Here is a 27,898-nt window from a genome sequence, read left to right on the forward strand (position 1 = left end):
GGAAACCGCGACTGCGGCTGCCCGCAGGGCGCCGCGCTGGTTTCACTGCCGGCCACCTAACCAGAGCATCCCCCCGCTTCGCTTTATTCCCGACCCGGAATTGGCTCGTCCCCAAGGTCACCGCTCTCCAGTTTCTCTCCCTCCCCACACTTGATACAATGTTTTTCTACGCTACGGCTGTAACTTCCAGCAGGAGGTAGAAAAAATAGTGAAATCACAGTGAATATAACCGTAACGCTTCCCGTGGTCACACGGCCTTCTTTGCATTCCTTATTCACCTGAAGAAGAACCCACGTGCAACCCCAGCACACGGCGAGGCTTCGCCGTGGGTGCCCCCTCACAGGCTTGTCCGCGCGAGGGGGTCTTTCCTCAGTATTCAAATTCGCTCCGAACTACTCAAAAGACTTCAGTGAAATATAGGAGAAGAATACATGCATGGAGCGCTTCTCGCACAGAACTGAGATTCTGGATTGTACCGGGAGCAAGTAAATTCTCAGAGAAAATCGTAATTGCATGTACTTATTTTTCTCATAATTATTCATGGTATAACGATTCGTTTCACCTATTACTGAAATAAAAGTTATTTGCCTAGTTATTGACAAAATAAAAGCTGCTGAAACGCTTGAGTTGTGTTTGTTTTATCTCAGGTTACCTGTCAGCTGTGGACTTTGGAACTAAATCGTGTATCATTTGCTTGTGTAGCTATTAATACCTGTAACGTGATAAAATCTGTTCTAATTTGCTTTTCTATTTTCAATTCTTTCCACTAAAAGTGAACATACTCAGTTAAATGTGACTTCAGTCCAAATGAATAGGTATTTTACACCTAGTAAGCAACTATATGAAGTTTACAGCAAGTGGATCTAATTTTCTGTACAGAAAATTACTGGATATTAAACTTTTTGTTACACAGGGTAAAAAGATCAGAGAAATACAGGAGAAATCTAACATTTTTCCCACGAGATATTGAAGAAGACTGTATCTCCATTTATCTGCATTAGTTGAGTGACTGTGGCTGTCTGAATAACACTGAGTTTCTAAAAAGTTTGAAAGTTCTTTCAAGTAAACTAAGTAAGAAATAACTCATTAGTTCTTTCRTTTCAGAGATCCATTTCCACATACCAGCATACGTGTACAGTTAACTGTTAGTTTTGATCTTCAATTGTAATGTGAATTCTACAATTTGTTCATATCCCTTAATCTACACAAGCCTTTACATTGCCTCAATTTTCAATAGTTCAGAGTTCAAACTTTATTATAGCTCATAATTAAGCAAAATACAGATCACTGTAATAGTTATTAACTTTAATTCAGAGTATTAACTGCCTGGATCAAAATTATTAACTGTTTAAATAATGAGTCTAAGTTGGATCATTTTCTTCATGATAACGCTTTTGTCTGCATCCTTCAGAGTCTATCCTATCGTGTGTATCTGAGCACTGTGTCTAAGTACTGGAATGGGAGAAGCAGAAAAGAAGAAAATTGAGTATGCACACAAATGCGCACCAARTCAGTATGCTTTTAGCTTTAGGTGAGCGCCCTCTTGTGATATTTTCAGAAAAAGAACAAGCTGAAAAAATGCTCCAGATTTCTAAGATACCATTTATWACAATTCCTCCTAACAATCCAGATGCAACATGGTAGGGGTGAAGGGGAGAAGCTAAGAAGCAGGACAGCTTAATATGAAAAGCTCTTCTGTGCTCAAAAGGTAACAAACTGTGTTAATTATAGTCTGAGCCAACAATTCACACAGGTGTGTAAGATTACTTTGCCAAGACACCTAACAGATCATAATCAGGCTAATTAGAGCTACAGTTGACTGTAAGCAGGATGGTCACTATGTACTTTTCTCATGCTGTTTAACTGTCTAAACTCAGAACTGTAGAACAGAAGAATCAGATAAGACTTCATAAAAAAAATCAGTTGACCAAGTACATCTGGTCAAAACTAAACACAACAACTCATACACTGGTTATTTATCCTGAAATCTAACATAAAAAAAAAAAAGTGGGGAAATTCACCTGTTCAGTTCTTGCACTCCAGTTAGGGTCATTTTAGGGAGGCAAACAGCAACCTACCATAGCCTAAGAGTGCCTGAATACAAAGGACAGAGTGGGGGCAGCCAGCAGGGCACAAAGGGCCCATGTGCTCTAGGAGAGCTTCCTCGGCAGAGGCTTCACCAGCAATTTCTAGCACAGGTGCAAAGCCTGTAAGAGGTTTTCTGTTGGCGTAACTATATACTTTCCCAGCTAATATATTAAGGAAAGCAAACACAATCCCTCCTCCTAGCATGTCCCTACCTGCAATGGATTTTTTGCACTGCCAAGGCCTGCAAGGTCTATACCCCTGTAACGTACACTGGGCCACAGCTTCACCAAATGTGCAATTTGCTTTTATTTACTAYGGACAGTCCCACAAATAGAACTAGTTTTGCTTGCTGAAAGTTGCACAGGGCAAAAAGGCTCTTATCTGGAGGAAAAAAAAAAGAAAAAAAACGCACAGGTTCTGCATAGCCAACAAATTAGTTTCTTGGGCTCCCCCACCCCACCGCCTCCCTCCCCGAGGGTTTCGCCCCCAAGCACACAGAGATGTGCCCAAAGAGAGGAAAATGGAGACACTTCGCAGGGCGCGGGCCAGTGCCGGCCACCGTACCCGGGGCGGGGCGGGGGCGGCCGGCCGCAGCACCCCACGGCTCAGCGCGCCGCGAGGGGCTCCGCGCGGCGGGGCGGGGCCGGCGGCGGCGCTGCCCGGCGGCGCATGCGCTGCTCCGCCAGCTCCTCCGGCGGGAACTGAGCCGCTCGGGAGGGGGTCCCGSGACCACCCGGCGCGCTGAGCTGCGCCTGCGCAGAGCGGCGGCAGCCGCCAGGAGCCGAGCCAAGCTGAGCGGCCGCCATGAACGCCGAGAACTTGGGCCGCAGCGAGCGGCTGGTGGCGGCGGCCTACGTGCGCCAGGGGGCGCAGGGCCGCCGCGCGCACGAGCTGCGCCTGCGGGCGCTGCTGGAGCAGGTAACCGCGGCTCGGCCCCTGCTCGAGGGCCGCCTGCTGCGCGGCAGCCGCTGCCCTGCGGGGCCCTGCCCGTCCGGCCCCGGCAGCTCCTTCGTTGCGTTTCCTGGGCTCTCCTCCATCTTCCGTGSCGGTTGGCAGGGCCCGCGGGGCGAGTGCGGGGCTCGGCCGGCGCGCTGCCGGGGGGAGCTCGGAGGGCTGGCTTGCCCCGCCGTAAYGGCAGAGGCCCTGCAGAGCCTTGAAACGAAAAGCTGCAGCTGGGGGAAAATAAGTTTCCCTAGGTTGTACTGCACAGGCTGTGCCGAGGAGGCTCAGCAAACAGTTGAAGGAATTTTTCAAGACAATGTGTTGCTAATACACTGTTGTTACAAGAGGCAGAAGATAAGTGCTACTTGCAAAGTGGCAAAACAATGGCGTTTTCTTTTTGGCTCAAACCTACCAAAGTCGTTATCAGTGAATTCTTAATGTTTCTGTTCTTAAATGCCTTCCTTAGTCACCTCATCTACTGTTTGAATTATTTCTACTCCTATTGTGAGATTAAAAAAAAAAATTGAGATGCTGTAGGAATGCTTTATGGGTTTAGAGTTCCTCTCTTCTGAAGATTACTTCTGCAGTTTGCAAAGGCGAGTGCAGTTTTGAACACAGTACGGAAAGATGAGGGTAAGAATGTGCATTTGGTTGTAGTCTTTGATAGCTTAGTCTCTGTAGGTGATTTCCTTACGTTGGAATGATGCTGTGGAAACCCTGCAAATAGCTGACAAAACTCAAGGACAAGGGATAGAGGATATCGTAAAACAGTAATGTGAAGGACAACTGGTTCCAGCCAAATAACTTCGAGGAAACCACAACRTTTTAAAGAATGTGAGGAGTCAACAAGACAATGACAGCAGAATAACTAAAGTAACCTATAAGTTCATTAAGTCTTATTAACATATTAAATTACACCCCCCTAACTGATTAATGAGATAATGATGTTACCCACCTTCTCCGCTTCTTACACTAAGTAACAGGAATGTTAAAGCGCAAGCATGGCGCAAATATGTGATAGGATAAAATTGTAACCAGTGGGAAAATTTGTATAAAATACTCCTTGAAAAGTGTGTATATAAATAAAGGACAAGAAAAGGAGAAGGTGTGCTAGCATTATGGATCTACCACGTAGCACCCATCTCTGTGCAGAAATGAAGTAAGTATCTCGATCATGTGTGTCTGTTGGTTGCTTGCACAGCAGGTAACAGAAACCAATTTTGGTATAACRCTTAGGCTTTAGGCAATAACTAGAAGGGAAAATATAGGTAAGAATATATGTTATAAGTGAAACTGTCTTTCAGTTCTGTTCATAACTAACAAGTTTGGTTCTCCAGTATCCCAATTATCTCCATTTTCTCCAACGTTCTCAGTTACAGACATATAGTGTTAGATGTTTGTGTATACACTCTTCTAGGAAGTAATTAACTAGTATGTGCTGGGGGGAGTTGTGTGTATGTTAAAGAGTATTGGAAAGTGGAAAATATTCTGACTATTTTAATAGGATATGCTAATGTAATGGCATAGAATATATGGAAAGCTTATTGTTTAACTCTTCTCTGAATACAGCATCATAACATTAGATGATAAAAAAACAGAAAATAGCATCAAAATACTGTAGAAATACTATTCAGCACAGAAAAGAAGGGTTATATTAACAAAGCAGGTTGTATAAAGATGTATTAATTATTAATTATCCAAGTTTAGGAATTAGCTTTACATTACTACTATTTTTATTAAGGGAAAGTGTCCTGAAGATGGATGGGATGAAAGTACCATTGAACTGTTTCTTCATGAACTTGCCATAATGGATAGCAACAACTTCCTTGGCAACTGTGGTGTGGGTGAGAGGGAAGGAAGAGTAGCATCAGGGCTGGTTGCCCGAAGGCATTACAGGTACAAATTATAGGCAGTTTGAATTACTCTATTTTATTATTAATATTTTCAAAGTGCTTATTTTACTACATTTTGTTAGCTGAAACTTTGGTAGTATTTGAGAAACCATGTAATGCTATATTGAAGTGATACAACTTTCTGTATTGAATTTTCATTTATAACTCATTGGAAAGTCTGGAATGTAATGAAAATCTTTTCTCAAGATTATCTCCTGTATGCTCAGCTGGTAGATACATAAGATATTGAGATGATTGCCTRCAAGGACATTGCTTGCCTTTTTTTAACCATATAGAGCTCAGCATCTGTATATTATTCAAAACTACTGGAGTATTATAATTGTAACATACTGAAAATTCTAGTGAACAGCTCTTTGTATTTTGATTGTTACATTCTTTAGTATTTTTGTGATGATGATTAGTTGATGTCCATATAAACACGTATTGAAATTGATTTTATTTGAAGTATGCAGATCTATAAAGACAAGAAGTTTTTAATAGCTTCAAGCTCTATTAATACTTGGTGGGTATTTTGGATGATATAATTCTAGAGGCTCTGGATTRATTTGTTTATCAGGATTTGTGAGGATTTTGGCAGTAGTGATCTGTGCTGAGCATCTTTGCTGATGTTTCATTGAACACGAATGAAACAAAGTAAAATTTCCTCAAATGTTTCTCCTTGAAATATTTGCACCAAAGTATACCAGAGATAAGAATTTTAGTAAGCTTTATCATATGGAAGCTGAATTACTTTAGGCTAAACAGCTTTCAAAAGCCTCACTGTACCATGAAAAATTAATGCAGAAAACCACTAATACATGAGTTTGACTTTTTCATTTTCTGTACTGCTCTATAGTCTGACTGAGATACATGTGGTGGTAAGGGAGATATGGGTCGCTCTAGGGAGGGTATCTGAGTACGTATTGCGTTGTGACAGCACTAGAGAAGACKTGTCAAATTTCTTGGCAGAGGGAGCCTGGGCTATCAGTTAGCTATTGTTGCTCTAGGATGACTCACCTGGCATCTCATCTTCACATACAAGTGTCAGCAGTAGCAAGGAGGGGCTTTCTAAGGCGCTTTCTGCCACTCCACTTACTTGTGCAGCAACTTCTACAGATAAATTTGGGAGTTTAAAAATACCAGGAGATAGTTCTCAAGTATTCTTTACTTCTAGCTTTATAAATGCCAAGGACCAGTATTAGGGAGGAGTACGTATATACAGAAGAGAAAAAGTAGCATTCTGAGAAGGCCACTAAGAACATACCAGGAACTAGGAAAGTGAGGATTGAGAACTAGGTGCAAGTTTCAATTAATTATCAATTTATTGTAATTAGCTTAAAATGTGAGAAAAGCATTTAAACTGTAAAACTGTGCTTCTAGAAGTTTTGAATTCCATCAGTTCATCAGACTGCATTTCATTCTGTTCCCTAAACAAAAATGATATTAAAGCCATAAATAGATGTGTGTTGTTACTAGCTTACTTGAGCAGCTGCTGCATTTCAGCAATGAGTAAAGTTATTTCTGTAAGCTTATATTTTGTAAGGAGTGTTACAATCCTTCCATCCTGAAAGGCACTAAATAATATCCAGCATTTGTAAATGTAGTTTATAAATGTAGAATGCAGAAAGAAGTGTTATTGCACAATACATAATTTTGAATAGTGGAACAAGGTAGATAGTGTGAAGATGTAAAAAAGATGAGCAAAGTGTTACAGCAACCTAAATGTTTTTTAGGACATTTTGTCACAGTATATGTGACCATTTCACAACCCTATGAAGGTGAAGCATGTGTCAGAGGAGTATCTCCAACACCATATGTATACACTGCATTTTAGGCAATGGACTTGGTTTTCTTGGGAGTTAGGTGCACAGCTGTGGCATCATTTATAATGCTAATTAAATGTACATCAAGAAGAGCTAATGCCTCAAACTCTTCCTAAGGACAAGTGTACAGACACTAGAGGTGTTGGAACTGTGTGCCTTCTCATGGTTTTTATTTGCTTATCGGAACATTATTAATCTACTCTTCAAAAAAAAAAAAAAAAAACAGTTTCATACTAATATATGTAATTTATTATAGTGGAACTCATGGCAAATTTTGATGTTATGTTGGATACACTGTTTTCCAGAATTGTTTATCAAAATAAATTTTATTCATCAAGGAGAAATATTGCTTTGGGACATGAAAAATTTTGAATGTTTTCAATTTTTTCTGTTTAGGTTGATCCATGGAATTGGAAGGTCGGGTGATATTTCTGCTGTCCAGCCTAAAGCTGCAGGGTCTAGCCTTTTGAACAAACTTACTAATTCAGTAGTTCTGGATATTATAAAGCTGGCTGGTAGGTGTAAAGCTAAAAGTATTTCTCTTCTGCAAGGGCATATCGTGTTCTCTTTATGTTAATTTCTGACTTGTTTTTTATATGCAGGTGTCCGGACAGTGACCAATTGCTTTGTTGTTCCTATGGCAACTGGAATGAGTCTAACTCTGTGTTTTTTAACACTGCGGCACAAGAGACCAAAGGCAAAATACATTATTTGGCCACGTATAGACCAGAAATCTTGCTTTAAATCTATGATAACTGCGGGTAAGGAGGAGCTGACTGGTTATGAAGCATGTTCTCCTTTTCTCAAATTTTTGAGAAAATAAAAATCAGTTCAACTGGCCTGATGATGCTCCTAAGCCACACCTGTTTAGGGAAGGGAATATATAGTTTTATGATTTTTATTTTTCTAAGAAACTAGAAATATGAACAGCTTCCATGACTGGCTCCACTCTGCTCTTTCAGAAATCAGTAGTAAAATTCTGAATCATTGGACAAAAAGCAGGAATGGACAAGCTTTTACAAGAAAATTTTTCTCTGCAGCAGTTCAGAACAGGGAATATGGGATATGTAAAAATGTTAACAAGAGACTAACAAAACACAGTACAGAAGTTCTGTAAATGAGTGGTCTTATGCAGAGGTATCCCATGACTTCCTACCACGTAAAGAAAATTGTTTTAATTCTTACCCTGTTTCAGAGCAATAGCTTAAGTAATGGAGTTTATTTGGTATGCTGAGTGTCAGTAAAAACTCAAGGAAGACACACACAATTGCAGGGCTTTTCCTGTTTCTTAATATTTTATACGTAAAGCCTTAGGGCTAAATATTAGAAAATTACTTGCCAAATTACTTTCATTAGAAAGATCTGCCATTACTGACTGATAAATTAGGTAAGTTTAAAAACTCATAGAATTGCAGAAGTATTGGTTGGAAGGGATCTCAGGAAGTCTCTTGTCCAAGCTCTCACTTAAAGTGGGCCTGTCACCAACACTAGAACAGGTCAGCTGTGGCTTTGTCAAGCTGAATCTTGAAAATCTTTGAGGATGGAGATTCCATAACCTCTGTGGCTAGCTTGTTCCGTTGATGCACTATCCTTGTAGTGAAAATGGTTTTCTTACTGTCCATTCTGAATCTAAAAAGCCAAATTTTGACTGTGGCATCTTATTATATCCTACCAAGGAGATGTCGTCTTTGTTATTCCTCTTCATATGGCTGGATGCTCTACTAGATCTTCCCTTTAGTCTATTCAGATGGAACAAGTCCCRGCTTCTGGTTTTCAGTTGTGGCTATGTTCACTGTGACAGTACCCCAGTATCTTGGTGGCCCTCTGATGGACCCTCTCCAATGTGAGGAGACACAATGTGAGGAGATCTCCCTCTACAAAAGTGGAGCCAGATTCCAGATGCACCTTCACCAGCGCTTAGCAAAAGGGCATAAAACCCCCTTTTCTCCCCAAAGTTTGCTCATATATGTCCTTGAAAAGTAACCCTATGAAATTCAACTGTTATATATAGTCTTCTGGAAATGTTTAAAATCTAAGGGTTTTTATTTATATATGTAATTATGTTTTTTACACACACACGCACACACATATATATATGAAAAATTTCAAAATGGGGTCAAACATGGGAATCTTTATTTTAAAATAAATAATTTGAAAATTCATTAAATGAATAAGGCAGAGGCTTATGATGAAAGCCAATTCGTCATGATCATTGCTAGACATTATTACATGCTTTTTTTCTTTTTTTAAGAGAATCTGCTAATTATGAAATTGATAGTTTTTTCAAATTTGTATTGGAACCAAAAAACCCACAGTTAGTCTGAGATTCGAGATTACTGCATGGTATACTTCTGGATCTTGTCTGTGTTGGTTAGGTTTTGAACCTGTGGTGATAGAAAATGTATTGGAAGGAGATGAGCTACGGACAGACATCAAAGCAGTGGAGGCTAAAATCAAAGCTCTTGGCGCTGAAAATGTTCTGTGTGTTCATTCTACAACCTCTTGCTTTGCTCCAAGGGTACCTGATAGGTAAGTAGTCTTTGTAAGTAGATTAGTTCTTACTCTTGTAAAAAACCTGCATGTTTTAGGTCCATCTCCCTAAAATTGCATAATTACTGTCAACAATTAATATAGCAAAGAGACATTTATCCCTTAGTTTAAGGGAAATGGTAGGTTGAAATGATGTTCTGCTTGTAGAAAAGTGTATTAGAAAACAGAATATTACAGAAGGTGAAAGTGAGAGTAATACAGAAGGTCTTTCTTCTGCTGTATGACTGAGAGATTAGTAATGGACTTCTAGGATGAAATCATAGAATCATAGAATCAGTAAGGTTGGAAGGGACCTCTGGAGATCATCCAGTCCAGCCTCCCCACTCAGCAGGATCACCTAGAGYGTGTTAGCCAGGGTTGCATCCAGGAGGGCCTTGGATATCTCCAGAGAAGGAATGTTACTCTTGTAATTTTGCAGAGGTGGTACAGGTAAGTTTTCACAAAAATGTAATCCAGAAAATGTAGTTAAACAGTTAATGCTACAAATTAATATTACGGTTGCCTTTTCTCCTTTAGCCTGCTGATCAGTTTTCCGTGTTCTTTTTAATGCAAGGCTATGCATTAAAACAGTTCAAAATGCTACAGCCAACAAAAGTCTTTTTTTAGAGTTACTCTTTTCCTGTATTACAGTGATGTTCTTAGTGCTAATTAAGATATACTGATATAAATAAACTGAGATGTGCAGATGTGCTATACAAGTAWAACAGACAATTTGCCCTGGTGTAACTTATCCTGGTTTGAACATTTGCTGCCTGATTGCACGATGTTGCTTCTTATAATTTCCAGCTGTTAAATCACCATTAAAAGAAGCTTAAAATACATTGCGTTCTTTTCTAACATTATGTGTCCATGTACATAACTTCTGCAGTTGCTGCCAAGATGTCTTTCAAGCACTAGCTGAAACAGAGATGAGCAATACAGTCATTAGTGGGAAATAGAGTATTTGAGACATTATTGCTATGTAGCTTATTTGAAAAACCTCTTAAACTGAAAATGATATGTTGAAGTAGGGGTGGCTGAAGCACTTGTTTATGTTGAGTCAGTTTTCCAAAATGAGCATCACTGTTTTTTGAATTCATCACAAAATTTAAAAGACTTATATTTAAAGTTCCTCTACAGTATATTCAATATATTTTTTGTTATTAATTATTTTGGTATCTGGAAAATGTAATTGAAGATTTACAAGTATAGAAAAAAACTACTGAATTTGAAATATATTGAGTAAAAATATATTTCCTTCTGTTTTTTTACTTCAAAAAAAAAACAACAGAAAATAACAGTAGTTGACATGGGTTAACCGTGTTGCCAGAGAGAAAGTAAAAACAAACACACAAAAAAATTCTGTCAAAATACAGTGAACACTGTTTGAAATTGAGTTGCAAATTTCTTAGCTAACTTAAATCAAAGGTATCAAATTTGAATGGTCTATTTGTTAGCTTGGATAAATGAATCTTTTTGTTATCTGCCTCTTTTTGACATATGAGTTTTTTTTTGTCCTCTGCAACTAAGAACTGAAATATTAGGTAGTGGCACTGCGTTATGGTAAAACAGATACAGGAGCATTTGAATGCACTTATTTAAAGGATACCATCAACTATTGAAAGCCATAATATTCATCTTCCTATAGGAAGGTAAATCCTATACAGCATTTCTGGAAAGTACCATTTTCTATGACTGTTTTAAATATCTCTACGTTTTTAAGGCTTTGGGTAGCTATGATTTTTTTGTTTGTTYGTATGTTTTTTAATTTTAGGGTCTGTAGGGTTGTTCCAGAGAAGGAGGTTTATGCTTGTGTAACGATAGCTGTCCTTTAAAATATTACCTATCTTKATAGGACTAAGACACTACTGTGCAAATCTCCTTCATTAGAGAGACACTACTTCTCTAACAGTCTTTTACTGGCTGTTGCTGTGAGTTATCCCTAAGCTATTATATTTAACAGATTTTTTCCTAAAGGAAAAAAAAGTCTTTTTTTTCAGTTTTGTTTGATTTGTGTACTTAATAGAACTCTGTATGTTGTTGCTTTCCTTTATTTTTTTAGAAAAAAAGGAAAGTTTTCTTTGTTCATGAACTTTTACAAGCAGGAGAGGAAAATAAGTACGAGTTGGAAAATACTTCTGTAAGTCCTCTGTGACTTTTAGGAACTTGAGCAGTGGCCGAACTTACATTAATACTTTATTTTTCTGGAATGACAGCTACTCTTTTAATGTTTAAATTTAAGCCATGGAAGCAGACAAGTGGTATGCTTAATTGTTTGCTTCTCTTGCATAATCCTATATTCAACTTTTACCAGTACGGTCCTGTATTGTAACATGAATGTAATTATTCAATAGAATAGTTTTAAGGAGAAAGTCAAGAGTCCTTTGTGTTCTCAGGACTTGATAGAAGCTACCTTATTGCTCCTTTGAGTCTCAAGAGRTGAGAAAGAGGAATTTATATAGTAGTACACCATCTATGCTTCCAGTTTACGCAAAATCCTCCTCACCTACACATCAAAAGCCTGTTAGGGGTGAACTGTTCTCCTTGGAGTCTCTGTGGAAGGTGAGGAATAAATCTGGGTAGGATCAGCAGATCAGAAGGCAAAACCTTTGCCCTATGTACTATCACGTTTCTTGAAATATTCTGTTAATATGTTACATAGTTCAGGATTCAGGATGTTGATGAATAAGAAAAAAATACTGGTTATACAGCTCCTGCTGAATGTCTCAACTTTGTAAGATCAGTATGTACCTTATACTACTGATGTTTCCTAGTTATAAAATACTTCTCGCTTCTTTAGGGTTAATACTATAATGACATTGTTTTCCAAAGGGTTGTAGCTCAGAAAATTTAATCTGAGGTTTTGCAGTTGAATCTTGCATTAAGCAAGCAATGCTGTGTAATGCGGTAGAAATAGAATGCAAAGGAATGTCCTCTCTTAGAAACATTTTCACGCTCTGTCACAGTTTGTAAGAATGTAAATAAGCTACAGTGATAGACTATATGAAAAGAGAGTAAAAATGTATTGAAGATGCAAACTTCCTAGCCTTTTAAAAACTATTGTCATTATTTTATTATATCTTAATTTATTATCATACTTTTTTCAAATTGACTTTTTAAAGAAGATATTCAAAAGTTTGGTAGAAATCAAGGGATTCAAAAAACAGGGAATGACTAGAATGCTTTAAAATAAAGGAGGAGGAGGAAGTATCCATGTATGCTTAAAATGATGAAAACCCTTACTCCAAAATGTCCTCTGCACCCACATAAATCCTGATTTGCTGAGAAATCAATCTAAAGTGAGCTCATTGTGATTTCAATTTGTATCAACGTGTACTTATCAATGTGTGCAAGTACCTGAAGGGAGGGTGTCAAGGGGACGGGGACAAACTCTTTTCAGTTGTCCCGTGTGACAGGACAAGAGGCAATGGGCAGAAATTGAAGCACAGGAAGTTCTGCCTGACCGTGAGGGGGAATTTCCTCACTGTGAGAGTGACGGAGCACTGGACCAGGTTGCCCAAAGAGGTGGTGGAGTCTCCTTCTCTGGAGATCTTCGAGGCCCAYSTGGRKGCAAMCCTGTCTACCATGCTCTAGGTGACCCTGCTTGAGCAGGGAGGTTGGACTAGATGATCTCCAGAGGTCCCTTCCRACCTTACTGATTYTATGATTCTATGATTTCAGGGATTTCTAAAGATAGGTAAAAAGTTATTTTTATTTTTGAGCAAACAATTGAACAAAGTTCTAATTTGCTGATAACCACATTCAGATATTTTGGGGCTCCCTATTCCTTTGAAGAATATCTTTTCTGTTATCAGGTTATGTTGTTTCAACCCAGAGAAGGAAAAAAATGGAAATACCTGAAACTGTTAATAATCCTTAGAGTAGTATGGAAAAAAAGTTTATATTCAAAGCAAAATTATTTGGAATCTATTTGTTATATTCTAGACAAAATGTTTAGTGAGGCATGAAAACTTTCAGCACTTGTCAACCATTTTTAGTATATGTAAGAGGCAGTAGAATTTTCTTATTAAACTTTATAGCTTAAGGTACCACTGCTGCCTTAATGTACTAATCAAAGAAGTTTCTTTTCTGATTCTGATCTTCTTGTAAAGTCTTTAATGCTCTGATTTGTAACATTACTTATGGTTTTAAATATTTCTCTAAATGATAATTCTATTGTTCATAGACTGGAGGAGCTGGCTGTGATTTGTGCTAATTATGACATTCCTCATATTGTCAACAATGCATATGGAGTTCAGTCTTCAAAATGTATGCATCTTATTCAGCAGGTAGGAGACGTATTTCAAACAATAAAATTAAAATAGTATGAGTAAATCTCTGATTATAGACAACACTAGTATATTTTATCAGCTGTTTCACAGCTTTGAGACTAATTCCATGCAAGACTGATATTTGAGAACATGGAGCAGAAGGAGGTAGAACTTCAGAAGACAATTAATAAAAATAAATGTAATCTTTATGGGCTGAAACAGAATTTCTTTTAGCTTTTATTTCCTTTAAAACATCTTTCATARTGGAAAGATATCTTTTGTAAGCTTTCTAAGTGATTCATAAATGTATTAACACAATGAAAATAAGGCATAATAATTGAATGAGAATTTAGTCTTCATCAGAATGTGAGTTACAGATTTTTATTTGAGGAATAAGATTTTATAACAATACTATATAGATGTTGTCACTGGTACAGCTGTTGTTGCCACAGAGAATAGCTGAGGATACTAGATTACTTTCAGTGTTTTTTTCAAAAAAGTTTTATTTCTGTTGCTCTTTTAGTTTGAAAAGGAGGTTGGTTAACATGTAAGATCAGCCATGAAACTTTTGCCATTCTTGCATTTTTGCTCATTGCAGTCTGTGTGTGCTGCTTCTTCAGTAATGTCTTTTCTTTCTGTTGTCAACATCAGGAAAAAAAAAAAAAAAAAAAAAAAAAAAAAAAAAAAAAAAAAAAAAAATCAAAAAATTAAAATCAAAAAAAAAAAAAAAAAAAGAGAGGAGGGAATATTTTTAATAGGATCCAGGAGATTTTGAACTATTATGAATTTAAAACATGCCGGTAATTATATATCAAGTTAGTCTGTACCCATTTAACAACATACTGTATTTTTAATTAGAATAAAATTAACACAGAAATGTGATGTTACAGTTTATATACAATTGTAAGAGATTGTAGGAATTTGACAAAACCATAAATGTTATGTAAAATATAAAATTGTATATACTGTATTTGTCATGTATTTAGTACACGCTTGCTGTATTTATCTAGCACAAGTTTATGAAATTCTAGCATGAAGGGGCTGTGGAGTTGCTGAGTTTTATCATATATAATATATTTAATGATAATTTTTCCGGAGTACAAAGCTACAAATAGAGTTGTTAGTGTGTTGGTTTCTGTGTTTGGGGATTTTTTTTATTCCCTTGACTTCTTTGACAGATGACTTGTTTTATTTTTTTGATTTTTGGTTATGGGAATTTATACATTTGAGCTAATGTATATTTATACATTTGAGCTAATTTGTTTCACATTCATCTATTAAAAGATATTTCCTCCAGCAGGAAATACACAGTCTGTGAGGAAATAGTTATTAATGAATAGTCAGGAATATGGACACAATAAGCACAGCATGAGCAGAATTTGCAAGAGTATAATAGGAAGGAGCTTTTGAGACCTTTTCATTTGCCACGCTCTTCCTCTGTTGTTCACTTCTTAGCTAAATCGGATGTTAGTGGCTGGCATTAATCTTCCCACCAAAAAGCCAACAAACTCTTAAATGTTTCCTCATCTCTCCCATTCAATAAACTATTTAAACTTAGAAATAATAACTATATTTTAGCTGCATCTCCTTTTTTTCACTGTTTTTGCCATAGGTATTAGCTCTATTTCTGTTTCTTGGTTTTAATATGTAGTAGGGATGTACTTGAATATACTTTTCAGGTTCTGTTATGCTACATACTTAATTGCTCAGTTCATAGCCACATATTACTCAAATAGAAACTGTACTGCAGAATTTGCATTTGTTCCTCTGAGAATATCTGATGAACTAGATATAATGACATTTTGTTTTCTGGGAAATGGGAAACTCCACTGTCAGGAAATTATCTGAATTTTTAATATTGCAAGCAGYCTGATATGAAGAAGTACTGTCATAACCTACTTGTTTTAATGCAAATTATATACATATACCAAGATAAATCTTTTCCTTTTCTGATGAAGCATTAAACTGTAGCTCTTTTACTGCARGCGTCTATGAAACATTTTGGATTATAGAGTTTAACTATATAATTCCCATTATTTTCGATACACATTTTAAAAAATTAATTATAGACTTGCAAGAATAAAATCATTATTTTAAATCACAGCAAGAGAGGAATGCGTGGGGCATTGTGTAGTTAGACAATGAACAGTAGTAATGATCTTAACCAGCAGTGCTAAGAGAAAGTAATGCTACAATTTTTAGTTTTTCATCCCAATACAATGTTTGAGAGTGTTTTAGGAATTAAATTTATTTCAATTAAATTGCTRTGTAATTATGATGCTATCAAATGCTTTTTTCTAATATATGTTGTGGATTTTGTTTGTTTGTTTTGGTAAAGGGCGCTCGAGTGGGCAGAATAGATGCTTTTGTTCAGAGCTTGGACAAAAATTTTATGGTTCCAGTAGGTGGTGCTATCATTGCTGGCTTCAGTGAGTCCTTCATTCAGGAGATCAGCAAAATGTACCCAGGTAAATAGTTCAGACTGATTTTTATCCATACATGCTAAATAGCTGTAAAGAACTTGATTATTAGTTTTCTTTCATGCAGTTATTTTTTTGTGAGTTTAGTCTGTCTACTCTTTTTTTTCAGGAAGAGCATCTGCATCTCCTTCTTTAGATGTCCTCATTACACTTCTGTCTCTAGGTACTAGCGGCTACAAGCAGTTACTGAAAGAGAGAAAGGTAACAGCACTTTACTGAAGTCATCAGTTAACAGTCTTCCTATTGTGAACTTGTTTTGTGTTGTAAATCCAGTTTCTCTCTAGAAAGTTGTTGAATTTCTTCTGCGTTCACAGCTCTTAGTCTGGAAAGCTAGTGTTCTAGTCACTTACTGGAGAAATGTATTCCAAATCAGAAAATTAAACTAAAGTCCTATACTATCTTGTAAAGTGCTTGTATTTATTGTTTTTTTCTGTATGCCTTAAAGACAAAAGAATTTTGTCCAGAGAGGCTTAATCTAAGAAATAGAAACTAAGTGCTGAGGTCACACAACTTGCAAAGCTAAAGCATGACACTGGACTGTAGTAAGTGAATGTCCAGCACACTGAACGTCCAGGATCTCTGTGCTACTGCATTTAGCCCTGTTGTGCCTTGGTACTATGACAGTGTTTAATTATATGTTCACGTACCACTTTCTCTGGAGAATCACAGCTTCTGGTTAAGTTATAAGTAATGTACATGGCTCCAAAGAGAGAAGGATACTGTTTTTTAAGGCACTGATTTGGATACAGAAGTAGTGTTCTTCCCTGCTTCTCCCAGAATTTCTGCTATGTTGGCTGTAACTACAGTGCACAAACATTCAAGCTGGCTTACGGCTGGAATCTGTGCRTCTTGAGTTGCCATTAATTCTGATATTTTCCTTATATTAAGAGGCCTGCTTGCTAGCTGTTTATTTTAACATAAAGTGTTCTTTTTGTAGAGAGAAGCTCTGTAAGGAGAAGCTGTGGGTTAAGTGCCATTAATAGCTTTAAATCATGCATGATCTGTTCCATTATTTTACGTAAGAAATACATTCCAGTTGTTTCCTGCTGACAACTTGCTGATGCCTCTGATTATCTGGCAAAGCAATAGTGCTGCCTGCTACAACATGTTTCTAGTTGCTTTTACCGGCATCCAGAAATTTGTACTGGTATTATGATTCTATGGGAGTAGCTAGAATGTAGAAAAGCAGCTTAGTTGCTTTACAGAAGCTTAGGAAAGGTGTTCCATGCAATCAACATGTGAAGACATGGCTTGTGAAACACTGAGTGTAGTCATCAGTTTTGCTGCTATTGGAATAAATTTTCTAACCTTAGTGTATTCTGGACAGTTGTGTTTGCTACCATGCATGGTTTATATCTTCATTGAAAACAGAATGTCTTTCTTTTTTCTTTTATCTCCAAAGAATCTCAAATGAATTTATTGAATCTTCAGCAAAGCTGATTTTGATTGTTAGAATTGCACTGGATGCAAATATGTAATGGACAGTATAAATATTGCCGAGTCATGAATAATAATTTGTTAGTAAAGATAATGTCTTAATGAATAGCTTTGTATTTAAAATTACATAATTTTCTTGGAAGTAGGATTCTAGCATGAATAAAACATTGCATTTTCACACCTTCATATCTTTATATTTCAAGTGTGAATGTGCTCCATAAACACAGCTTTATATATGGCATAAACATGTTTCTTTTATTGGATTTGCTGCAGAAATAGAAACTTTTTTTGCTTAAATGTTTTTGCTTCCAAACTGTTAAAATGTAATAGTGATAGTTTATTGCCTGTGCTCTGTGAAAGCAGAGGCAGAGCTATTATGCTCTCAGCAGGAGCTATTTATAGCTTGACATTGAGTACTCCTTTCTATGTTGGTGCGGCTACACCTACTTACACARTAAGTCAGCTATAAAAAAAACAGCCTTTTTTTTTTTCTTTTCTCCTTTCACCTTATTCTTATTTACATCAGTGTTATTTCAGGTTATTTGAACTCAAGCCAGATAGCCCAGAATATTACTGAGAAGAGATTAATCTCTTGCAACCAAGAAAATAATATGTTCAATTTTCTTTTACATGGATGAACTGTTTAAAGTGGGGAGGAGAAGGAATATCTGAGGGATTTTCCAGTAGGCTGATATTCATAGAATCTGTAGTTGTCCAAGAGTTTGAGACTGTGTGTTCTTATATGGAGGAATGAAATGGTGCAGTGACTCTGAGGATGGAAGAGCAGGAGAGTAATGCACACATGCTGTCCAAGCATCTGACTAAAGGTGTCCATATGTGAAAGTTAATAAGGAATATTCTCAACAATCATTTTTTAGCCCAATGTCTCTAGACAAGGAATGAGAAAGACTACAAGCAGTAGCTTTTTTCTCAGTTGTTCTAGATTGTCGGTATGGCCTTTTTATATGCATATGTAGTATTTAGAACAGTGGGCTTCTGATCTCGTTTGGGGGTCCAGGTCCTTTTGTAATGCAGATAAAGATAACGGATCTGTAGTCAAATCTGTTAATAGCTCTTCTTTCAGGGAATTCTTAATATGTAAAAGTTAGATTTTTGTAATGACTCATTTAATTTCCTCAGTATATTATGTTTCAAATTATGTGTTACCAGGTCTTAAACTGACATCTGTATTTTCAGGTATGTATTTTGTTGTCTGGGCTAGGCCACATGTAACAAATACAGTGGCAACACTATTTGATATCATGGACAGTAGACTTCAATTAATTATCGTCTCAGAATTGATGGAGAGCAAGGAACCCAAATTCCGTATCAGTACCTGTTAGCTGTTTTCCAATATGTAGGCAGCTGAACTATTTAACTAGTTAGTATACTGAAGTTGTCAAAGAGGTAATGCCTTAATTCTGTTCTCAGCAGTTACAGACTTGCTCAATAATCTTTCCTTAACCGTCTGATGATGAAGGTATTCTGATTATCTTACTACAGTTGTGCTACTTGGGATGCAACAGAGCTTTTTAAATCTGTATCTCTCTATATACAGTGCTTCTAAGAGTAATCAGCTGGGGTTATTGTTACATCTTTATGGCATATCGATCTTTATTTTGAACTAGATCAAGTGGGAGGAAATTGTGTGGGTTTTGTGGTTTTTTGTTTGTTTGTCTTTTACCATTGATGTAGGAAAGTGTAGACTATTCTGATAGGAATTAATTGTACAGTTCATCATGAGATTATAGTGTTGCTCTACTTGTGATCAAATTTAAGAATAAGACACTTAATGCTGGATATTAAAAAWGTCAAAATTCAAATATTCTTTCAAGATGAAAGATATTTGATTCTCCTTCTTTTTGTATGATCAGTTTGCTACATTGTAGTTTGTGAAACCTCTTGAGTGACATGTGTGAAACCATATTCAATTTATTGTCTGGGTGCAGGCAGTATGTAATTTAACTTAATGTAGTTATTAGCTTTAATAGTGCCCTGAGTTAAACAAGYGCCAGGTTTGAATGGTAGCTTCAAAGCAGTATACTTCCATAGGGCATGTCTTAGAGGTATAGCCTGCAAGAAGTCAGATCTCAAGATCTTGAAAGTGTGTGCTAATCAGTGTTGTTAAAAAGTTCTTTTAGAAGAACTCTTAAAAATATATAAAATGATGATTGTGACTAGTGTTTCTTCATAGAAGGTTGGTAAGTTTTTTTTTTTTTAAGAATTTGTTAGTTCAGTTTTACTTGATACAAAACCAAATGTTCTGTGATTACTTTTATATTTTTAAAACTTTMTAGTGTACTGCATATTCAGAACAAAATTCTTTATCCCGCAAGACAAGAGAATTTATATATCAGGTTACATGGTATGTGTGGGTATTACACAAATGCGCGCGCATACTGTGCTACTGTCACATATTTGGCTGCCTTTCAAGAAGGCAGGCCTTCGAATGGGGCTCTCTGGGGCATGAGCTAGCAGGCCTCTGTGCTCAGCAGTGCAGCCYCCTTTTGTGTGCGTGAAGCAGTGTGCCAGGTGGTCTGATCTGATCACAGATCGGATGCAGCTGGTCAGTCTGCTAGAGAAAGCAGAAGAGGCCCTGGCAGTTGCATTATAAACAGCTGCTACTGCAAAGCACCTAAGACAGGACCAAATCAGTCTCATATACAGCATATGAGAGTTGGCAGTCTGTATCTAGTGCAAAGAGGTTGTAAAATTATTCTTCTGCAGTGTCCTTTTCAGCATCATAAGCATATGGCTGCTCTCTGGACAACTTTGATTTTTTTCAGATATTAGTGAAACAGGGAACAGGGCAAGGGAGGCATGTTACAAACTGTCCCAGAGTGCAAGCAAGCAGGACAGCTTGAACCAGCTAGGATGGTTCCAGCCATGTGGAAAAGTGCAAGCCATTTTCAYGTAGTTTAGAATTAATTCTGCTAGCCTGGTGAAGTTTTGTGAAAAGTTTCTAAGGGGAAGGAGTGAATTAAAAAATAAAACATAACTGACATATAGTGCATGGGTTGTTCAATACAAATTTAGCATAATAATTAGCTCCATTTGAGAAAACTAGGGTGCCTACTACAGAAAATAAAATATATAAGAGCTCGTTCAATATAATTGCTTAGGGTGCTTATAAATTTTCAACAAAACAGAAATATTTTATAATAGAGGTTGGTTATAGATTTGACCTCACAAAAATACTGCCTTTTATCAGTTTTTTTTTTTTTTTTTTGAAAGACTGTTCATCTATTGTATAACAAACTGCTTAACTGCTGAAACTATTCATAAAATATCTAGAGACTTTCCAATGGAAAATGCAAAATACTATAGCTTGAGYTTGTGTTCAGGTAGCTTGAGTCAAATTAATGAAAATGCGTCCTTGGATTTTCTTTGCCATCTCTCCATTCTTCCTTGTTCTGCCAAATCCCTATGTACGTGAAGGCTGGCATAGTAACTTAGGTATTTAATTTTAATTTAATTTTATAAATCTATACAGTGGGTAACAAATCGCTTATACCAACTTGTGGTCCTTTCACTGATGGATTACTGTGAGAGAGTCAACAGAGAATTCCCAAGATGTGACACAAATTACTTGGGAATTTCTTACTGTTTGAATATAGGTTTTTCTCAGGGCTRGTTTCAACAATAAACATATCCATAGTAGACACAGTTAATGGGTAGTTCTGTAGTATTTTTGCTTCAATTGTAGATGTAAATAGCCAGCAGAGGGAGCACAAATTAATTAACAAATTGGATTCCGAAAAGTACTGATGTAATGACTAAACACATTAGTGATGCTCATTGTGGCAAAGCAAATTACCAATGAGTAATGTGTTTATATTCTGTGTTGAAGCAGAAGGAAGGGAAAARTGTCTGAACATTTGAGTAAATGTTTCTCAACTTCTGCGAGTGTACTGTAAATAAACTCTGCTGAATTGAAACCACAAAAGTACTTGATTTGATTTCAAAACACCTCTGAAAAATATCAAGAATTTATCACAAATTTATAGTCCTGATAATTCGACTCCCATGTCTGGATGTCTCCCATAATTTTTTGTTTTTGTTCTGAGTATTACTAAAGTTTTACGCTGTTGTTGACAATCTATTGCCCTAATTAATTTATGCCAGTAACATGATACCTTTTCTCTCTGGCTGAATCCAGACCTTAGGAAGGGAAGGGAAGGTCAGGAGTTGTGTGCATTTTATCTCTCGTGAAATGAGACTAGGTTCACTGCAGTAGCTAAAGAAAAGCAGCTGTAACATTCCTCAGCAGCCACCACAAAACTCATTCAATTTCAGATGACCTTTGTGGGGGAGGCAGGGGTGCWGTACAAAAACATAATTTTGATCACAAAGCGTAATTTGTACATGTAATGTACAAGTCAGAGCTGGATACTGGTCTGCAAAGAGAGGAGGCAACTCTAAAGAGTGAAAAATCATTTGTCATGTCCAGAAATTGATCAGGATACTGGAACAGGCAGTCACATTGAAGTGGATGAGAAGCACAGTCTTTATGGCTAAAATGAGAGGAAAATCTGGTGTTTTTAAAAGACTAGCCAACATCTTGATCTTTTACTAGTATTTATGAGAGACTAAGCATTTAAAAGGACAGAAGAGAAGCCAAAGGACATGTTAAGAAGAATGGTGTTTATTCTCTGCCCAGAAGTATTTTAAGTTGATATGTGACAAGAAAGATGTTTAAGAAAGGATAATTTACTCTAGATTATTATTGGGAAAGGAGGAAGGAAAAAAAATAGGGATGAAGAAAGGGAAGCAGCTTATTATGTGCAATGTGACTGTCAACATTTAAGAGTCTCGATTTTTCAACACTTTCCACAACAAAGGAACAACCTAATAAAGTGATATCTGAATTTCTGCAGTCTATCGTCTAGTAGGTTTGAGCAGGAGGGGTTAGTCGTAGAGAGGACAGGGAGGATGCTGTGCATTCAGGACAATGTACTCTGTGAAACAAGATGCGTTCAAATGCTCGTACCCTTCTCCTTAAGACTACATTGTCCTTCTCATACAGAAAGAGAAGTGTATGAACTGGTGATAATTGTGACTCCATGTAATTGGTAGCAAGATGCACTACTTCTCTCTCTATTAATACCGGTCCAGATTAAAATAATGCAAGGAGCAATTTGCYGTGACATGGCCATCTGTGATAGCAACAGTTCGTTCTCTGTGACTTACGAGGCCATGGTGGGAAGGAGCCTTGACTTTTTTGACAGATTACCAGTACGGGGGAAAATCTGGAAATCTCTTAAAGTCTTTACTTTCRTAAGTGTCAGTGTCACAGGGAGAATGACTAACGTTCCAAGCACACATTAGACCAGAGAGAGCTTTTGACCAGCTCGAGGGGAAGGGCAGTGTTGTTCAGGAAATGGAGCTGTTTCTTTCTAGAAGGATTTCAGGAAACTGTCTGGCCCAGTTATTTGGTACACATAAAAGCAGATCAGTTGGGCACCTGTAGGATGGAATGGAAACTTAAGTTTTGTCAAATTGATACTATTTTCTCTGTTTGATGCAATTAGTAACATATTACAAGTTAATAACAAAAATACTGCTTTTTTCCAGGAAATGTTTTCTTATCTTTCAAATGAGTTGAAGAAGTTGGCAGACATCCACAATGAGAGACTGTTGGACACACCACATAATCCTATTTCCCTAGGTAATCATTGTTTTTTATCTTAAAAAAATATAATATACTATGCCTTTGTAATGCATTTTCAATGCATTTTCACATACAGTTCTTTAATATATTAGACATTTTTCACTACACTCCATTAAATCATTCTTAGGCCAAGATGAAGCCATTGAACCCAATAAAGTAACTTATTATAAAAGCAGACTAATAGAGCTGTGCCCAGGTGCTTTATATTCATACAAAATCACTCCTGTCCAAAATACTAATTTATTGTAATCAAGACAGGCAGGTGTTAACCTGTAGCAATAATTTATAAATAAATAGATTAAATATATATATATAATAGAGTTGCTTCAGCTGTTATCTGTTAATGCGGTGAAATAAATCATGGAATTCCTATTCAAGATGTTTGTTCTAACCAAAAATTCTGCTGAACACCAAAAAGTAGTATTTTGTTCTCTGTGCAATGTRTCTGCCTTACATACAATCAACCAAAGAAATGATCAATGATAGGTTGTGGAAAAACAACTAAATTTAATGTTGGTATTCGTCTTTTCATTGTATCTGAGCATAAATACTTGGCCATATTTTTATTGTTAGACACTTGTTCTCTGTGGTTATCTTTTGGAAAAAGAGTAACTTTGTAATAGTTTTAATCTGACCTTTTGTTACTTCAGCCATGTCGCTGAAGAATCTAGGTGAAAATAATGATGCTGCCGTTACCCAGCTGGGATCTATGCTTTTCACACGACAAGTTTCTGGAGCAAGGTGAGAATGCTCTGAACTTTGAAAAATGTTGGCATTTGTATTAGGGTTTTACAAAATGTATACTATTTGTGTTTCATGCCCTGTATCTGATTACGTATTTCAACCTAGCAATTAAGAGTTAGAGAGTGATATGCCCTCCTCCATCATTGTTACCTACTAATAATACGTCTACCTGCCTGATTCAGTGATGAGGGCCTCTTTCTTAGCTTTGGTAGACTAAATAGCTAATCTATCCCCATATAACTTAGTGTCATTATTCCCTAAAGCCCCTTGATTTCAGTTTCCAGCTCCTGTCTGATCTTATGATTAAGTTGCAAGCTGCTTAAGGAGGATCTTTTATTTGTGTTTTGTTTATGCAGCATAAATATGGTTGTGCTGGATATCAGGGGAATAAGCTTTTAATACCCTGCATCATTTTTGTCATACGGAAGAAAATCCTGCTTTCTGGAACTAACTGTAGTAAAGAAAAAAAAATTCTACCGCCTGAGCCAGTCCGAGCTGAATTTATTCCTAGTGACACTGGTACATGGGAATGCAAGCCAAATCATTTTTAATGATTTTGGTTTAAACCTTTTAGAAGAAGAGAATGATTTAAAATTTGTTTTGGCAGAATTCCTTTATCTGAATATTATTGCTGCCATGCTAGCTTCTGCCATAGAGTTAATGTCATTTTCTCTAGCACAGCTAAATGTTTCAACATAAGAAGATATGCTTCATTAGCTTGGATTATTCCACTTCCTGCACAGATGAATGACAGTAAATCTATATGTACTGTAGTTAGATCCTCTTTTTTAATTTGTCTGTCCTAACYTTGGCTTATCCTGCAATTTCAGTCATCTTTGGCTGAAATGATTCAGAAGTTTTCATTTTTGAAAAGTTATAACTTTACAATTTTGATGAGTTCAAAAGTTTTGATCTTTTCTGTTTTTATGTAAGCAAGTGTTTCTTTAACTATAGTGTGTACATATGTGTATATGTTTATTAGGTATATGTGTATGTATATATACATATATATACATATATATATATATATATAGCGTTTCACCTGGGATATCAGTGGGTTTTAAAGGTTACAGCTATGAGGAATGTCACTGTTAGTAATAACAATTCCCTACTTCACCTCTGTGCAGGCTTTTATATAACCTGTGGTTTGAGCACTTCCATACGGGGAAGATCTGCCAATCCTAGTGATTTTTGCCCAAATGCAGTTTCTTAGATGAACTGCAGGGAATATCTTTGTAGAGTTTAAAAATTCTGATCAACTCATTGGTGGGAAGTGCTTGTGTAGGCTTTGACTGTAGCCACAAAGTGAGTTTTTCCTTTAACAAGTAAGGATATAGATTAAGATCTTGATTTATTAGGAAATGGGTATGTACTGAAAATGCTGAGAAATAGTATGTAATAGGTTCTTGGTATGAGGAAAAGGTAAAAGCAGTGGTGACAAGTATCCACTGCAAGGAGGAAATGAATATGGGGTTAGCATCCTACGATGGGGAAAAGGAGGATGTGGTACAGAGAGATGGATAGGAGGCAGTTGGGATCCTGATTTGAGGAGGTGGACTGCAATAGGAGAGTAGGAGGAGTGATAGATTRGGGATTTAGTTGGGGAAATTAGGAAGTGTGGTAGAAGGATGGGTAAGCAGTGGCGCACACCTGTAGTCCCAGCTACTCAGGAGCCTGAGCCCTCTGGATCAGCTGAGCCCAGGGATTCTGGGCTGCAGTGTGCTGTGCCGAGCAGGTGTCTGCTCGAAGGCTGACATCAATAAGGTCATTTCAGGGAGTTCAAGTTACCTGAGGAAGGGTGAACCAACTCAGACCCAAAACAGAGCAGGTCAGATATTTAGGGCTTGCTTTGGAATGCAAGTTTGTTGCATGTGTCTCTTCCTCCACGTTAGGGAGTTCATAAATGCCAGTAGTGATGTTCTTGTAAATTTGACTGAAGAGGGGAAGGAAAATGTGCATATGCATACATTCTAGAGTTAATTCAGGATCTGCCGCTACTGTCGCTGATAGATACACCTGAGCACTAACGTAGAGAATGCCTGATCTAAGCCTACTTACATGTAATTCTTTAGAGCTAATAGACACTGCACTGTATAGGAACTTAGGTAAATGTGTTCATCRTAGGGTATCATGTAAAAATATCCAAGGCATCTTTAATTGAATTGCAGTTTTGTTTGTGTGTTTCAGGGTGGTTCCCTGTGGGTCTGTACAAACAGTGAATAACTACACTTTCAAAGGCTTTATGTCACATACAAATGACTATCCCTGTGCTTACCTCAATGCTGCATCAGCAATTGGGATTAAAAAACAAGATGTAGACGTATTCCTTAAAAGACTTGACAAATGTTTGAAGACTTCTAAGAAAGAAATAAAGAAGGAAAAAAGTGTGGATGAAATAAGTAATTCTAATACAGACACAGAGCAACATGAAGACTAGAAGATACAGATTTTGCAATGCAGGGAGACAAGCTTTTCTCTGAAGTATGTCAGGTTTGTATTGGGCTAGCCTTGTGAATCTGCAGTGCAGAAAACAACTTATTCTTTATCTAAAAAGGGGGAAAAACAACAAAACTCAGGTGAAATTCAACTCTAAAGAAAACTTYAGATGGTGTTCTCTCTGATGGAGAAGGCCAGTCACAAGGGTTTTGTACCACTTAAATATACTTAACATCTACCAAAGTAAAACTTACATTCATAAAGATGTTGAGCTAGTCTTTTGGTCTGAGGGTGAATTTGACCTATTGTGACTGGTGCTTGGMAAATCACAGAATGCTTATTCCCGTATTCTTGACTAACAAGATTTTCTGTGGCAGTGATTGCAGGCCTTTTAGGTATAGGTATATATCCAGCAAGAAATGTTTCACTGTTTCCTAAATGTCTATTAACTGTTTCTTCTCAGCATACTTGCCACTTGTCATTTCTTCTCAAAAATTTATATAAAAGTTTTGGGATTGCACTTATTAAATGCAATGACAAAACTGCMTGAAGAAATGAGAGTTGGAATAACAATCTTTTGGGGGCCTCACACAGTCTCAGAATTAGAACTGCTGGTTTTGGGCATATCTTTGGCTATGAACTGACTTGGACAAAGCAACTCTCAGTGGACAAGAAAAACCTAGACTGCCTCATATCCTGTCAGTTCTTAACCCTTGGAAATATTTGCAGGATTCAACAACCCAAAGGAGTATTTTAAGGGAGTACAGTTATAAAAATAAGGGGCTGTGGAGTATGGAGTTAGAAGGGATAGTCTTCCCCCACTACCATCCTCCCCCCTTTTTTATGCATTTCTTTTCCTCTTTGAATCTTCTGCTCTTTAATGGGAGCAGGAGATTCACTGAAAAGGAAGTCTGTGGGATGAATCCAGCAATCTCAAGAGTTAGTGAAACTTGAGGGTGTCTTGGCATTTTTTTATCCTGTTGATTTTAAAATGTATTGACTTCCACTTCTCAGCTGTCTCCTGTCACTGGCACTGTTGCCTCTATAGCTATGTTCAGTTACTGATGTGAATTCATTAAGTTAACARTAGATTTAGAGTCTGTTCTTTGACCAAAGGTTCCATATCACTGGAGTGACATTGCCGTAGGTTTAAAAAWTTTTAGCTAATTATTCTTACATGCAGCTACTACATTGTGTGTGGTTTTGATGTCATTTACTGGCCAAAGCGAGCCTAAATGTTCAAAGGCATTTTTCTTTGTCTGTAATGTATTAACACTTGGGATACCACAGTTAATCAGTTATAACCTCACAAAATATTCTAACTGCTTTGTTTGGTGGGATCAGAGCCCTCTGTAAATTGCTTAGTCAAAATAGTGATACTTTTGAGAGGATTAACTCCCCAACATGTTTGATTAATTGATATAAAATACGGTGTTAATATGTGGAAGTTAATAGTATGCTAATCATCATGAAGATGCTAGTAAGACCATTGTATCTTAAGTTTAAATTGAGGCTTYTACATTATTTCTGTTGCACATTAAATAAACTAAAGCTTGTGAAGGTATGGCTATGTGGACTACTTATT

The 27,898-nt window shown here is 37.0% G+C and overlaps 1 protein-coding gene across 2 annotated transcripts; it reads left to right on the top strand.

Moving 5' to 3' along the window:
• The first annotated feature begins 2,787 nt into the window (after positions 1-2,787).
• SEPSECS (Sep (O-phosphoserine) tRNA:Sec (selenocysteine) tRNA synthase) lies at positions 2,788-27,877 on the top strand. 2 transcript variants are annotated; one of them, XM_085322754.1, is made up of 11 exons: positions 2,788-3,006; positions 4,772-4,926; positions 7,142-7,260; positions 7,348-7,506; positions 9,121-9,274; positions 13,461-13,563; positions 15,884-16,013; positions 16,135-16,226; positions 23,037-23,130; positions 23,784-23,874; positions 26,065-27,877. In XM_085322754.1, the coding sequence occupies exons 1-11, from the start codon at positions 2,893-2,895 to the stop codon at positions 26,312-26,314; spliced, it is 1,461 nt and encodes a 486-aa protein (XP_085178880.1). In that variant the 5' UTR covers positions 2,788-2,892; the 3' UTR covers positions 26,315-27,877. The 2 variants fall into 2 exon arrangements, with proteins under 2 accessions (XP_085178880.1, XP_085178881.1); XM_085322755.1 differs by lacking the exon at positions 2,788-3,006 and adding an exon at positions 3,201-3,663.
• Positions 27,878-27,898: the final 21 nt, after the last annotated feature.

This window comes from Rhea americana, unplaced genomic scaffold, assembly GCF_003343005.1.
Source record: "Rhea americana isolate MKP2758 unplaced genomic scaffold, rheAme1 scaffold_8, whole genome shotgun sequence".
Lineage (NCBI taxonomy): Eukaryota > Metazoa > Chordata > Aves > Rheiformes > Rheidae > Rhea > Rhea americana.